The sequence below is a fragment of the Thalassophryne amazonica genome, chromosome 5 (genome assembly GCF_902500255.1).
Source record: "Thalassophryne amazonica chromosome 5, fThaAma1.1, whole genome shotgun sequence".
Classification (NCBI taxonomy): Eukaryota; Metazoa; Chordata; class Actinopteri; order Batrachoidiformes; family Batrachoididae; genus Thalassophryne; species Thalassophryne amazonica.
Genome location: NC_047107.1, coordinates 26,352,020 through 26,365,988, shown reverse-complemented (window position 1 = coordinate 26,365,988; position 13,969 = coordinate 26,352,020). Strand labels below are relative to the sequence as shown.

Sequence of the window (13,969 nt, the reverse complement as noted above, 5' to 3'; positions counted from 1 at the left end):
TTTGTCATGGAAAGAGGAGCGGAGGCTTCGCGCGTCGCGGCAGTGCCGCATGGCGCACAGCAACGCCGTGATGAAGCCTCACGGGACATGTTCTTGCATGTCCAGGCACATCCACAGTTTCTCGGATAATCACTCGATGGAAAAACCACCGACAGCTGTCTGAACGCCTTCTCAAAGCCGTCCTGTGAGACCAAAACGGAAGTGTTCCTTTGTCTCGCTCCATCAGCAAATCGGTCGTGACGTGCGAAGCCTCCGCTCGGCTTTCCATGACAAAATCTCTTGTTAAAAGTAAAATGTCCAGCTCTTGTGATAACCAGAGAAAGTGTACACGATGGTCCCGGCTCCACAGAGCCATCCATTTAGAAATGATCAGGTGGTTTCTGGCTCTCGATGGCGGCACGGAGCGCTGCGCGCCGAGCGTCCTTAAAGCTGTCCTTAAAGCTGTCCTTAAAGCTGTAGTAACAGTCCTTATTCTCTGTGAAGCCCGTAAAATTTTCACCGAAAGCCAGATAAATTTTTCGAATGGTTTCCAGCTGCCAGTCTCTAACAATTTCTGAAAAAATTCTGATGGAAAAAAAGCCCAAATCATTCCGCCATTTCCGCCGAGGGGGTGGACCACTCCTCACTCAAAGCCTGCTCACAGGTGAATGACACAACCGACAGGCATGGAAAAACTCACGCATGCGCACTAGGGTTCAAGCTTGTCTGACGCAATCACACGTGATTCAAATCCATATGGTTTTTGAAAAAAATAATAAGGTCGGATACTTTTCTAATAGACCTCGTAATTACAATACTTAATAAAATACCCAAATTTATTCAACAACACCACCAAAATGCTTACACACACACACACACATATATATATATATGTGTGTGTGTGTGTGTGTGTGTGTGTAGTGAAAAAAGTGTTATTGGCACACGGATGAGTTGACAAGAAATAATTGCTTTTACATTAACAAACTGTATGGTAACATTGTCTGGTGGAGGCGGTTGTCAAAAACTCAGTGACTGCATAATATGGAAACTGGTGAGGGAAGCCACCAAACCCTTCCAGAGACCTCTATAGTAGGTATCGGCTTCTGTGAGTGCGTTTGGAAAAAGTGGGCAAAATTCAACTTTTATCATTAGCATCACCAGTGGCACAGCTTCATGGAGGAACACAGAAGGATTTAATGCAAGAAAGCAGATGAAATGGAGACGTCAGTCTCCTGTGTGCCAACTGCCAAACTGGAGCTGAAATGTCAGAGCCTTTTAAGGAAAATCCTCTGCTCCACTCCAACCATGAAACTGTGTCACTGGTGATGCAACAGACAAAAACTGAATAATGCCGTTTCCCCGGTTACAGCCACAGAAGCCTATAACTCCTCCGGACTCATCATGGGTGTTTTGGTGGCTTCCTTCAATGGTTCCCTTCTTGTAAAATCACTCCAGAAAGATTCACATAGTACCATACTGAAGTCCAAGAGATATTCGGTGACTTGATAATGTTCATGTATCCATCCCCTGATCTATCTTTAAAACAAGTTCATTGTATTAATTTCAGAACATATTTTACATCTGCTTTCAAACTCAGGGTTGTCAGTATAATTCTGAGCAGGACTGTAATAAATCTTCTGCGTGAAGGTGATTCATGTGTTTATTTCCTCCATCATCGAAGGTCGGCCTGCAGCCGGTACCGAACGCTTCTGCTCGAGTTTTAACATTCTCACGTCAGCCAGACTCTTTTATCATCACACCATTACTTACTGCTCTCTATCAGAACTTATTTTAAAATGTTCTTATTTAAGTGATTTAATGGATTGCTGAACACCAGCATCCTCCCTCTGCTGCCGGCTCAGTCAGATGAACACATGCTCTTGGTTTGGTTGATCAGAGACTGAAGCTGATCATACAGCTTCAACTTTGGCTAATGCATTTTAAACCAGATTGGGTTGACATTTATTTATTGACATTTTTATTTTTTTTTAAATTGTGTGTGTCCTGTTTTATTTTTCTGTTTGGACACTGAGGAAATATTGTGCCCAAGACATTCGCCAGAATTAATTTGAGAATTTGGAATGGAATCCAACCCTATTTCTTGCTTGATTTTAGGGTCATGATCATTCATTCATTCATTTCCTGACACTAATCTAGGTCCTGGTCACATGTTAGCAGATTAAGAAGCTCATCCCACACTTCCCTATCCTTGGGCAAGTCCTCTAACTTTTTGAGAGAGATCCTGAGACATTCCCAAACCTGTCAGACTGCTGTCAGGCTGCACTCCTACTGCCGTTCGACATTTTTCCACCTCGACTGTTTTGCACATGTGCAAACCATTCGGGGAGGCCAGAGGAATCTGCCTGACTGTTTAGACTGCTCTCAGAATGCTGTCCAATGTCCATGAATGCACCTCGACACTTGCGGAATGTGAGCCGGACGGCATTCAGCCTCATTTGGCCTCTAGTGGGACGGAAGTATAAGGAGACGACCAAGGGGGCATCCTCACCAGATGCCCGAACAACCTCAGCTGACTCCTTTCATTGTGAAGAAGCAGAGGCTCTACTCAGAGTCCCTCCCACATACTGAAGCTGCTCACCCTTGTTCCTGAGTGTAAGCCCAGAAATCCGACAGAGGAATCTCATCTCTGTTGCTTCTATCCGCGAGCTTGTTCTTTTGGTCATTATCCAAAGTTCATCACCATAGGTGAAGAGCTTAAATTGAATGGTAAACTGAGAGCTTCACCTTCTGGCTCAGCTCCTTTACCATGATGCAATGTTAAAAAAAACAAAACAAAAACATGAACAAGACCTTGAGATCCTTGAACTCCTACATTTGGGGCAATAACTCTTAAACCTTAAACATTTAAATGTGCTTTATAAATACACTTCTTCATCCTTTCCTGTGTTCATGTGGATCTGTGTAGCTGAATCCTTAATTCCGTTCAGTCCTCACCACTTATTCTCATTGGTCTTTTTAAAAACAACTTTTATTTCCTCCATTTTCTCAGATATTTCACCTGCTTTTGTTGTTCCTTTGGTACTCATTTATTATTCTGTCCATCTTCGTCACTCCACACATCCATCTCATTTCTGCCACAAGAAAGCTTTAGCTCCTGCACTCCCTTCACTGCCCACGCCCCTGGCCTGTATGTCATTGATAGGTATTAAAACTTTTACACTTTTCATTAATCCACCATCCGAATCTTGATCGTCATTAAACCTCAAACATTCTGTCTTCTTCCTATTAATACTCAGTTCTCTATCTTCAAAAGTGCTTCTGCTTTCCTCTAACTTCCTCTCTGCGTCTTCCCTTCTGGTTATTTTTGAGTAATTTATCAGAATAACTAATGACCGCTTCCACATATCTTCACTAAATTTTACTGAGATAACTGGACAGCAAAAGAAATTTGCAGCCTAATTATCATTACCATACTGGCATTTACTTATCATCAGCACATATCATTCCAATTCCAAAGTGACTCGGGGAGCTCTATCTCCAGATGGTCGGTAGTTCATATGAACAAGTATGAAGACAAATGTCTCCAGTGGGAACAGTAAAGTTTCACAGAATCTATCCTTGCAGCAGTTTGGCTCTTTGCAGCTTAGCAGAAGGTATGAAATAAAAGTAAGAGGTGCCTGTGATGTAGGCACATTATCCACATGGTTCATTGAACATCTGCAGTGTGATTCACCCAGTGGCATCACCATCAGAGGAACAGCTACGTGCGCATACGAAGCGAGCTGCTTATGGGCATGGATCACAGCCTGGACAGCAACCAGCCCAATCTCACACCATTTCATGATGGCATCATGAAAAGTAAATGAATCTATGGTTCATGATACCGTCACCAAAATGCGGCGCTTTTTATGACGGGAGCACAGAATGCAGGGTGACGGATCCATACACACATCTGGAGAAGTCAAACACCTCCTCCTACTTATATTTAAAGGGCTAATAGATGTCGCTAATTAACATCACCAGGTGTCATGAAAATTCAAAACTCAGTGATGAGTTTTCTAGAAATAGATTCGGGTTTTGTGCAAAGTGCTACTTTTCAGTTCAGTTTGTCATCAAAATGATTCAGATGCAAGGTGATGCATGTTAAAGAAAAAACTATTTTTTAAGTCACTAATAAACACACATTTCTGTCTGTGCCTGTCACATTAACCCTCTGGGGTCCGAAGGCATTTTTTGGACAGTTCACTCACCTGACATAAATGTTTTTTTTATTGCTGTTAACAGCTCTCCCTGCATCCCACAATCAAGTTTTATGTCTCTTTTTTTCCAGGACAACCTGTGCTTTCAGAATATATATGTTTTTGTTGTGTTTTATAAGTGTAATAAAGGTTTACAATCAAAAATAGGAAAGGAAAAAAAAAGCAAAAAATAATTTTCCACGCACATTTATTCAAAATACACAGCAAACTATAATAAACAACTATTTTGACACTTTATAAAGCTAATTTGAGGTCTTATGTGAAAGAGTGTACAACAAAAAGGTTCAAACAATAAACACAAATGCACATTTTGAAAAATATATATACACTCAACAAAAATATAAACGCAACACTTTTGGTTTTGCTCCCATTTTGTATGAGATGAACTCAAAGATCTAAAACTTTTTCCACATACACAATATCACCATTTCCCTCAAATATTGTTCACAAACCAGTCTAAATCTGTGATAGTGAGCACTTCTCCTTTGCTGAGATAATCCATCCCACCTCACAGGTGTGCCATATCAAGATGCTGATTAGACACCATGATTAGCGCACAGGTGTGCCTTAGACTGCCCACAATAAAAGGCCACTCTGAAAGGTGCAGTTTTATCACACAGCACAATGCCACAGATGTTGCAAGATTTGAGGGAGCGTGCAATTGGCATGCTGACAGCAGGAATGTCAACCAGAGCTGTTGCTCGTGTATTGAATGTTCATTTCTCTACCATAAGCCGTCTCCAAAGGCGTTTCAGAGAATTTGGCAGTACATCCAACCAGCCTCACAACCGCAGACCACGTGTAACCACACCAGCCCAGGACCTCCACACCCAGCATGTTCACCTCCAAGATCGTCTGAGACCAGCCACTAAGACAGCTGCTGAAACAATCTCTCCATCTGCTTTCACTTTCGCTGTACAGGGCACACTGAGTATGTACTCATTGGAGCACCCAGGGGGCTATTCAAACTGACCATCTAGTAACATATCACTTCTGAAAACGATCTTTGGCTTTTCACATGAGGTAAATCTTCCCTATGATTGGATTTTGGAAAACCATGTGACGGTGAACCAATTCCGATTGGACACTCACATTGCACACATCATCGCACAGCTTCTATGAGGAGTACAAAGATGGCTATCTCATATCATTCAAAAGTTATTTATAATTAAGTAAAGCTTGATCTTAGCCCCCCAGGTGGTTAATAGAAGAAATGCTGCTGCCATGACCACTACTGCCACTATCACCACATGGCCCAGTCACAATATCTGCCCTCACACAAGAACAACTACATTTCTATAGGAGTTTTCAATCTAGTGGATGACCAGAGTGTTTTACAGTGATGCCTCAGCTCACAAACACTGAAACATATTCATGCTCAGTGCATGTAGGTTTAGGGTAGTTCCAATGTCAAATAGTTAAGTGCACGAGGGCTCTTACACAGACATTTTGAGACCTTTTGCCTATTTTCGGGAGGTGGCCATTTTTGCATACTTTGGCTCAGGAAATTACCCATAATTCATCGTATTTTAATGTCAAACACAAGGTTACCAGAGAAAACCAAAAAGGTAAGAAGGTAAACAACCATTATGCAGCTGCAACTACAAACAATGCCCCTTCAAAATCACAAAAATGGAGAAAACCTGGTGTAATGATTGCGCAGCTGTGCCTAAATGAACAACAACAAACCAAATAAGGGTTAAATAGTTATGAAAACATGAAATCAGAGGAAAACATTCTGGATTACACAGTTTTTTCAGTAAATTATTAAAATTTTTGCTTGATGATGCCATTTTGAAAACAAGAATGAGTTAATTATTGGATATTTAGCTTTCATCCGCTCTGTAAGACAATAACTGTGAACATCTTCAAATTAGGAAATTGTCCCCTTAAATGCAGTGGTCATGAGGAAACCTGAAATAAAAAGGTCTGAAATACACACGCAAATAAATAAATAAATAGGCCAGTGAGTAACAAGAACGCAATTTAGACTCCCAACAATTTGGATTATATTTCTAATATATAACTTTGTAAAAGTGTTGTGATGTTAATACAACGGCGTTTTAGGGCCACATAGAATTATTATATTTTTTAGACTTCAAGAATAAAGTTGTATTATTATGAGAATAAAGTCGTAATTTTAAGACTTCGAGAATAAAGTAATATTACAAGAATAAAGTCGTAATTTTATGAGAAAAAAGTTGTAATATTACGAGAAAAAAGTTGTACTTTTACGAGAATAAAATCATAATATAATATTTCAACTTTTTTCTCGTAATATTACTACTTTTTTCTCGTAAAATTACGACTTTATTCTCGTAATATTTCAACTTTTTTCTTGTAATATTACGACTTTATTCTCTGAGTCCAAAAAAAAAAAAAAAGAAAAAAAGAATTTCAATGTGGCCCTAAAACTCTGTCATATGATGTGCCAGTCAAGTATAAATGAAACAGGTTAAAAGGGGGGAAAAAAGATTTTGGCTATGGAACCCAAGTTGTTTAAAATAAATTATATTCAGTATTAAGTCAATTTGTCATGAATAAATCCAATTCCCGTTTCATTCTTTTCAACCATATTACTGATAAATATGCCTTAAATAAAGTTTATTAATTTATGCTAGAACGCACACAGATAAAAAAAAATTATATGCACTTAAAATGGATAAGGCCCACTGATTGATTTTTTTATTTCAGTGCATAATAGTAAACAACATGACCGGGTTAATGGAACGTGATGCGTCTCTTTCATATTCAGAGGTCACAGGGCTAAGGGTGGATACTGGGACTGAGCCAATGTGGGCACGCCGCACCGAGCACTGAACATCTCAGCAGGTGTGTCAACAAACTGGAGTCCAGATAAGATGTACCGCGACATACGTCACAGACATTTAAAACAAGCCTTTTCAAATCAACCCTGAACGTTCCCAAAGCTTCCTCTTTGCTGCGCCAACAGAAAAACAAAAACACGCTGCTAGTTTAAAAGATGTCCAATGTGAAACATTCACAGTTCTTAACCGAAAGTCACAGATTAACATGATGCCTTTAATTCCACCCAAACACCACTTAAAGCCCAAAGCTGCTGGAAGTGTTAGATTTGGAGATAAAACAAAAATGTCAGTAAAACGAGACTCACCCGTACTCAACCTAAGCGTCACTAGTAAGAGCACAGCCACCTTCATCCTCACACACATGAACCCAGGCGTCATTAGAAGCCTGAAAGCAAGAAAATTACCCTTAAAATAATCATTTTACTGGCATAAATGTGACACTCTCGTCACAATTTCAATGTAATCGTGTGTCATGATGAAGCAGCTGCTTCTGGTTTTAAATCCACCTCAGAATTAATAATTAACTGTTTTATTAAAGGGCTAGAACAACAATGTCACACAAACACAAGTTAAACATTGAATTCTGTCAGAATTCTGTCAGTCCTGACACCAAGGAGAAAACTGAAACGCTCTAACATACCTTTTAGAGTACAAAACAATCCACAAAATATGTCCTCAGATATCTGGCAGGGTTTCAGTTGAGCAGCTTATTTTGCTGTCAGGTGGAACTCAGCAGCAGTAGGTGTGACCACACCCTCTCTGTCCATAGTGCACCTGTTGGCCCCGCCCACAGCCAGGAAGATCCCCAGACACTGTTTCCAGCAAGGCTGTTTTTTTTCCCACCAAATATCAAAATAGTGTTTTACATTCATCTATTCAGTACAAATATTAAAATAAGGAGCAGCAAATTGGTAATATGTTTACTTATTTCAACAGCAGCTGACAACACTAATGAATGATTACATTCCGGTGAGCAGCTCAACAAATATGCTGCTGTTCTGCTTCTGACGCTCTGCAACAAGTCTGTCAGCCTTCAAACGCTTCACAATATTCATATTTCTCACTTTTCTGCCTAGTTTCACCACATCTTTTCCTCAGTGGTGTTATTACATCTGGCTTTCACTTCATGTTGGCAGGAGGATTCAAAGTGTCGTTAGTGCGATGAGTGATGTCACCAAGAGGAAGAATCCAATAGGTTGTGAGTTTGATCTGGATTCTCTGTCTGCACCCTTTATGAATATGGAAATGCATGATTTTTTTGGGTGTGTGTGTGTGTGTGTGTGTGTGTGTGTGGAATGATCCATGTTATTAAAAAGAAGACATTTATTTTTACATTTTGGTGTTGATCAGAATCCAGATGTGGTTTCTTCGTGCTGTTTTACACTGTAAGTCATATACAAGCGACGTTTCCTGCACGTTTGGACAAAGATCGGGATCTGTCACACTGAAATAAACATTCAAAAAGACATGAGCGCTACAAACATGCAGTATTGTCATAAATCTTCAGACATAATCCATGGATTGTTGGGTCGTGGTGGAAGAAAGCGCTCAGTGCCGTTCTAGTTGCCCCAAAAAACCTGCAGTGAAAAAAAAAAGAGGAATGTGCATGTAGCTGTTCTTCAGGTTGATGAACAACTGCTTGTTTCCTCCACCCTGTCCTGACACGCCCACTCTCATAAAAACATTCTTACTGCCGCACAAATGAAACACACCGATTTCACAACACTGCTCCACACAAACAAACAAAAACAAAAAACAAAAAAGCCTTTATTAAACAAACAAACAAACAATGTCTTTGCTGAAGGAGCAAGTCCACACTGCTACAAGTCCTTATTACCTGTAAATGATTTCTTATGTTAAAGCAAAAAACTTAAAACATCCACTTGATGTTTTTTTTTTTTTTCTTTTACTGGAGAGCGCTGATTAACACTTGGCGGGGGCCTCGGTGGTCTTGGATTGATTTAAAAATGAAAGAAACTTAGTTGAAGCAACAAGTAACTCCACCTACACATATGTTGATAAGGTAAAATCAGCACTGGCTGCTAATTCCCATCATGCATGTGAAGATAAGACTGGGCATCTGCAGGAGGTGGCAGGAGGTTGTTTTCCTGTTGATCTGATCCATCAAAGTTAACCAACATGTAATCATTTTATCCTCATTATCATGTCAAGTCTGGGAACACGTGCTATAATACCCCAGAACTGCCACGAGTCCTGCAAGGCAAAGAAACCATCCATCTGTTGTGCCAGTTGAAGCCTGGGTGTCCCTTTGACCTTCTCCAGCCACTGAGGTCTTCAACACTGAGGCACTTCTATGCTGAATCGTGCACAGAGACAAGCTGATCATTTTCACTCAACTGCATAACTGTTGTTGTGTCTTACACAAACCATCCAGTACTCAAGGATCTTCCTGGTAACAAAGTCATCTGTTCATTGCTTTAGCTCACTAGTTAGTGTCCAAGTCTCTCAACCATATAATAATAGAGGCAGCTCCAGCACCCTAAAAACTTGGACCTTCATTCTCCTGCAGAGATATCAGCATCACCAATCTGTCCAGCAACCTCATGACTCTGTAAGGTCTTCCCAAGCATATATCACTCTCAAAGGCTGAGAACCCAGAGACTCAAAAACCTGTATCTTAATCTTGATCAAGGACCATCACAAACCCAGACACTTCGATTTCTCACTTGGCTTCTCAATTGCTGCAGTCAGGGCTTTCACTGATTTCACAAAGATCATAGCATCATCCACAATGTCAAGGTTAGAAAACCTTTCCTCATCTACAAAGAGACACACAACACTACTCAACACCCAGTGCATGCAAGCACTGAACAGTGGAGGAGCCAGAACACATCCCTGATGAATGCCAGATTTCACCAGGAAAAATCATTTTATGCCCCTGATCTGTACAGCTCTCACACTACCTATATAAAGGCTGGATATGATGTTCAGCAACATACTCAGGATCCCACAATTTTTAAGAATGTCCAAGGAAGAGCCTAGTCTATCTATCTATCTATCTATCTATCTATCTATCTATCTATCTATCTATCTATCTATCTATCTATCTATCTATCTATCTATCTATCTATCTATCTATCTATCTATCTATCTATCTATCTATCTATCTATCTATCTATCTATCTATCTATCTATCTATCTATCTATCTATCTATCTATCTATCTATCTATCTATCTATCTATCTATCTATCTATCTATCTATCTATCTATCTATCTATCTATCTATCTATCTATCTATCTATCTATCCATCTATCTATCTGTAGAACAGAATAGAATAGAATAAACTTCATTGTCTGTCCCACAAAGGTCACAGAAATTCTTCTTCAACAACTGGCTCATAAAAACTCATAAAATACTCACACAAAAGATCACTGTTAAAAAAGCACATGTGACAACACAAGCATCTATCTGGTGTTATTGAGGGCTGCTACAGCAGAGGGGATGAAAGATTTCTTGTAAATATTTTTGTGGGGCAGAAGGACTTTGGCAGTAACTGGAAGGAGTGGTGAAGGGGGTGTGAGGGGTTCTCAGTGGTCAGGGTGGCTTTCCTGATCACTGAGCGACTGCATAGTTCAGACAGGGGGGTTTGGGGTGAACCAATTACCTTGCTTGCATGACTGATAGTGCGGAAAAGTTTAGTTCTGTGTTTGATATAATTGCACTAGAGATATTGAAAGTAAGGAGTGATTCAATAAGGGATTTATAGACCAGAGTTAAAATGTCCTTGCTGAGGTGGAAAGTCCTCAGTTTCTTCAGCAGGTGGAGGTGCTCTTGTGCTTTTTTTTATAAACAGTGTCACTGTGTGTTGAGAAGGACAGGCAGGTGGCTTCCGGTTTCCACCACCACTGAGATGGCAGCGTAAAACACGGTCTCCTCCGACCTGAATAACTAGAGAGGAACCACAAAAATATACCAAAACAATCGGATAGCAGCGTAACAATGGAGATGAGGATGAAAGCAAGAAAAACGGAGCGGAGTTCAATGAAAATGACCGGGAAAGACAAGCTTCAGACGCAGGTGCTAATGCTAAAGATGGCGGATGGCAGAGAAGCACCGAAAGACCAAAGGTGAATATGGAACGGATTCTACAGGAAATACTAGAATTCTGAAAAGTGAACGGTCAGCAATTGGAGGATATAAAAGACGAGATTAACAATACAAATCAGAGGATTGATGAAGCGGAGGTGCGCATTGACAGCGCCGAAGCTAGGCTGCTAACAGTTGAGCAGGTGATAAGAAACATGTTTAAGATTCAGCAGCAACACGAAGCACCTTAAACACAATGTATTTAAGGTGCAGCTCCATCCAGAGATGGGTCTCTTAGTTGTGGTGGAGACCCTCCTGTCCTGTGCACCAACAGCATTTCCAGTATATTCGTTTTGTGAATTGTTCTGTAATTTGAGTTTGTAGCATGGCCCAAGCAAAAAAGGGTCACCCTTTTGAGTCTGGTCTGCTTGAGGTTTCTTCCTCAGAGGGAGTTTCTTCTTACTCTAGGGGTTAGTAAGGTTAGACCTTACTTGTGTGAAATGCCTTGAGGCAACTCTGTTGTGATTTGGCGCTATATAAATGAAAATAAATTGAAATTGAAATTAAAAATTTAAATTGAAGAGAAGCTAACTGACCAGGAGGGAAGAGCAAGGAGGGAGAATATCAGATTGTACAATGTACCGGAAAATAAAGAAACTTGTTCAGACACTCCTCCGAGACAAACTGGATTTCCCCCGACCACTGAACTACACACTGAAAGTGCACACAGAGTGCTAGCCGCAAAACCCGCTGCTACAGACCCTGATCGATTGTAATTAAATTTCACGGATATAAAGCAAAAGAAGTAGTCCTTCGCAGAGCCTGGGAAAAGAAGGAAATCCTCCTGAACGAACAGAGAATATATTTTGATCTTGACTACCCTTCAGCCCTCCTGAATAAGAGAAAGGAATACAATGAGGTGAAATGAATGTTAAAGGTGAGGAAGATCTGCTTCCAGACGCCAAACTGCAGGTCTTCTATGAGGATGAGACATGACACTACCACACAATCAGCGAAGCCACGAGAGACATGGAGGGCTGGGGTCAAAGCTGTCCCCCCACTGGAGGACCTACTTGAGAAACTGAACCAGAACCTTTGGCACACTGCGAGAGGAAGGCGAGTGGTGCACATCAGAGGTTCACCACGGAGCACCGACATCAGAGAAAAACTTCAGATCTTTAGACGATCAACTTCCACTTAAAAAATAGTGAAAATGGCCAAAAGGAAAAGAAAGAAAAAAAGGGGAAAAAAGCTAAAACACTCAATTCTAAAACCCACGCAAACATGGGGAGAACATGCAAACTCCACAGAGAAAGGCCACAGGTGGGAAATGAACCCATGACCTTCTCACTGTGAGGCAACAGCGCTAACCACTAAGCCATCGTGTTGCCTAGATGGAAAACAGCATTCTTTAAATACTTGGGAGTAAATTTACCTAAAGATTTGACAAAACTTTATGAGAAAAACTATGAAGCTCTGCTCTGTAAGATCAAGGAGGTCCTTAGGAGGTGGAATCTCATACCCATCCTGAGTCTGAGCGCGAGAATTGAAACAATAAAAGTAATATATTACCGAGACTCCTTTACCTATTTCAAATGCTACCAATCCTAATTACAAAAATAAACAAAAATTCAACTTGGTGAGTGGGATAAAATAATATCAAGATATACAGGCCGTGCTACCAGATAAAAATCTACAACAGTACATAGATAGACTCGAGAATCCATGGGTGAAATCCTCTTTCAAGATGGAGATTACTAATTAGAAAATATAAACTGGATGTGGAGGTTAGAATTTTAAATTGGTGTGCCTATGAGTCGGATTTTATACCAAACAAATTTGATGATAGATTCAAAGCTTGGATCGAAAAAGGCGTCACATCAATGTGTAGCATTAAACAAAAGGATACTATTATGAGTTTTAAAAGTCTAAAGGATCATTTTACATTACAAAAACAAGATTTCTATAGATACCTCCAGCTACGACATTATTATAATCAGCAAATAAAAAACAGGGACGATAGAGAGGCCAGTAAACCCTTTGTCAAATTATTTATTCATGCATACAAATCGAACATTGAGAGAGGGATTATCTCACAATTGTATGAGAGTCTGCAGAATTTAGAAACTAATTCAACAAGGAAAGGGAAGGAAGCATGACAATAACAGACAAAGAATGGGAAGACATTTGCATATTTCAATGGAAAATTACAAAATCTCATGCATGGAAGAAATTTTGCAGGAAAAATGTAGCCCGATGCTTCATCACTCCACTCATGAAGGTGCACCAAAACAATGGTAATGGTCACTGCTGGCGAGGCTGTGGATGTCAGACTGCAAATCATTATCATGTCTTTTGGGATTGTCCAAAAATACAAAATTATTGGAAAGACATACATAATGATGCAGTACAGGAAGTTCTCAATACACGTGATATCATTTGAGTTCAAAACCATGTACTTAGTTAGGACTCATCCCACCAAAACTGATTTCTAAAGATAAGTATTTGATGTGTTGGGAAAGTGTAGGAACACGGACCCACAACAGGGGGCGCAAATGAACGGACAATGGAGTAAGTCAAAATAACAACGCTTTACTGTTGTGAATGTGCACAACGAATACAACCAATCACAGCAATGGACAACAGTCAATTCACAAAAGTGTCGTGTGGGCAGGCTCGAAGATAGGAGACGCCTCTCCAAGGTAAGACCGGAACCACACGGCTTCCTCCGCCACAGGACCCCGGGAATACTGGAGCCGCCAAGTCCCGAACTCCCAGGTGGCCACTGCCTCCGCGTGTTGGACCTGGTACTGCTGGCGAGGAGCAAAGAACAGTTAGATGGGGGCGCGTATGCACCCAGGACTCCGAACAGCAGGAAAGGTACCTCCACCTC

The 13,969-nt window shown here is 40.5% G+C and overlaps 1 protein-coding gene across 1 annotated transcript in view; it reads right to left on the bottom strand.

Moving 5' to 3' along the window:
• The window catches only part of vsig8b (V-set and immunoglobulin domain containing 8b), a 13,016-nt gene extending 5,257 nt beyond the window's left edge, over positions 1 to 7,759 (bottom strand). The window contains exons 1-2 of the mRNA XM_034169826.1: positions 7,668 to 7,759; positions 7,333 to 7,412 (exon numbers count right to left, since the gene is read on the bottom strand). Coding sequence (XP_034025717.1) covers positions 7,333 to 7,405 — 73 coding nt within the window. The 5' untranslated portion in view covers positions 7,406 to 7,412; positions 7,668 to 7,759. The remainder of the gene's footprint in view (positions 1 to 7,332; positions 7,413 to 7,667) is intronic.
• Between the last annotated feature and the right edge of the window lie 6,210 nt (positions 7,760 to 13,969).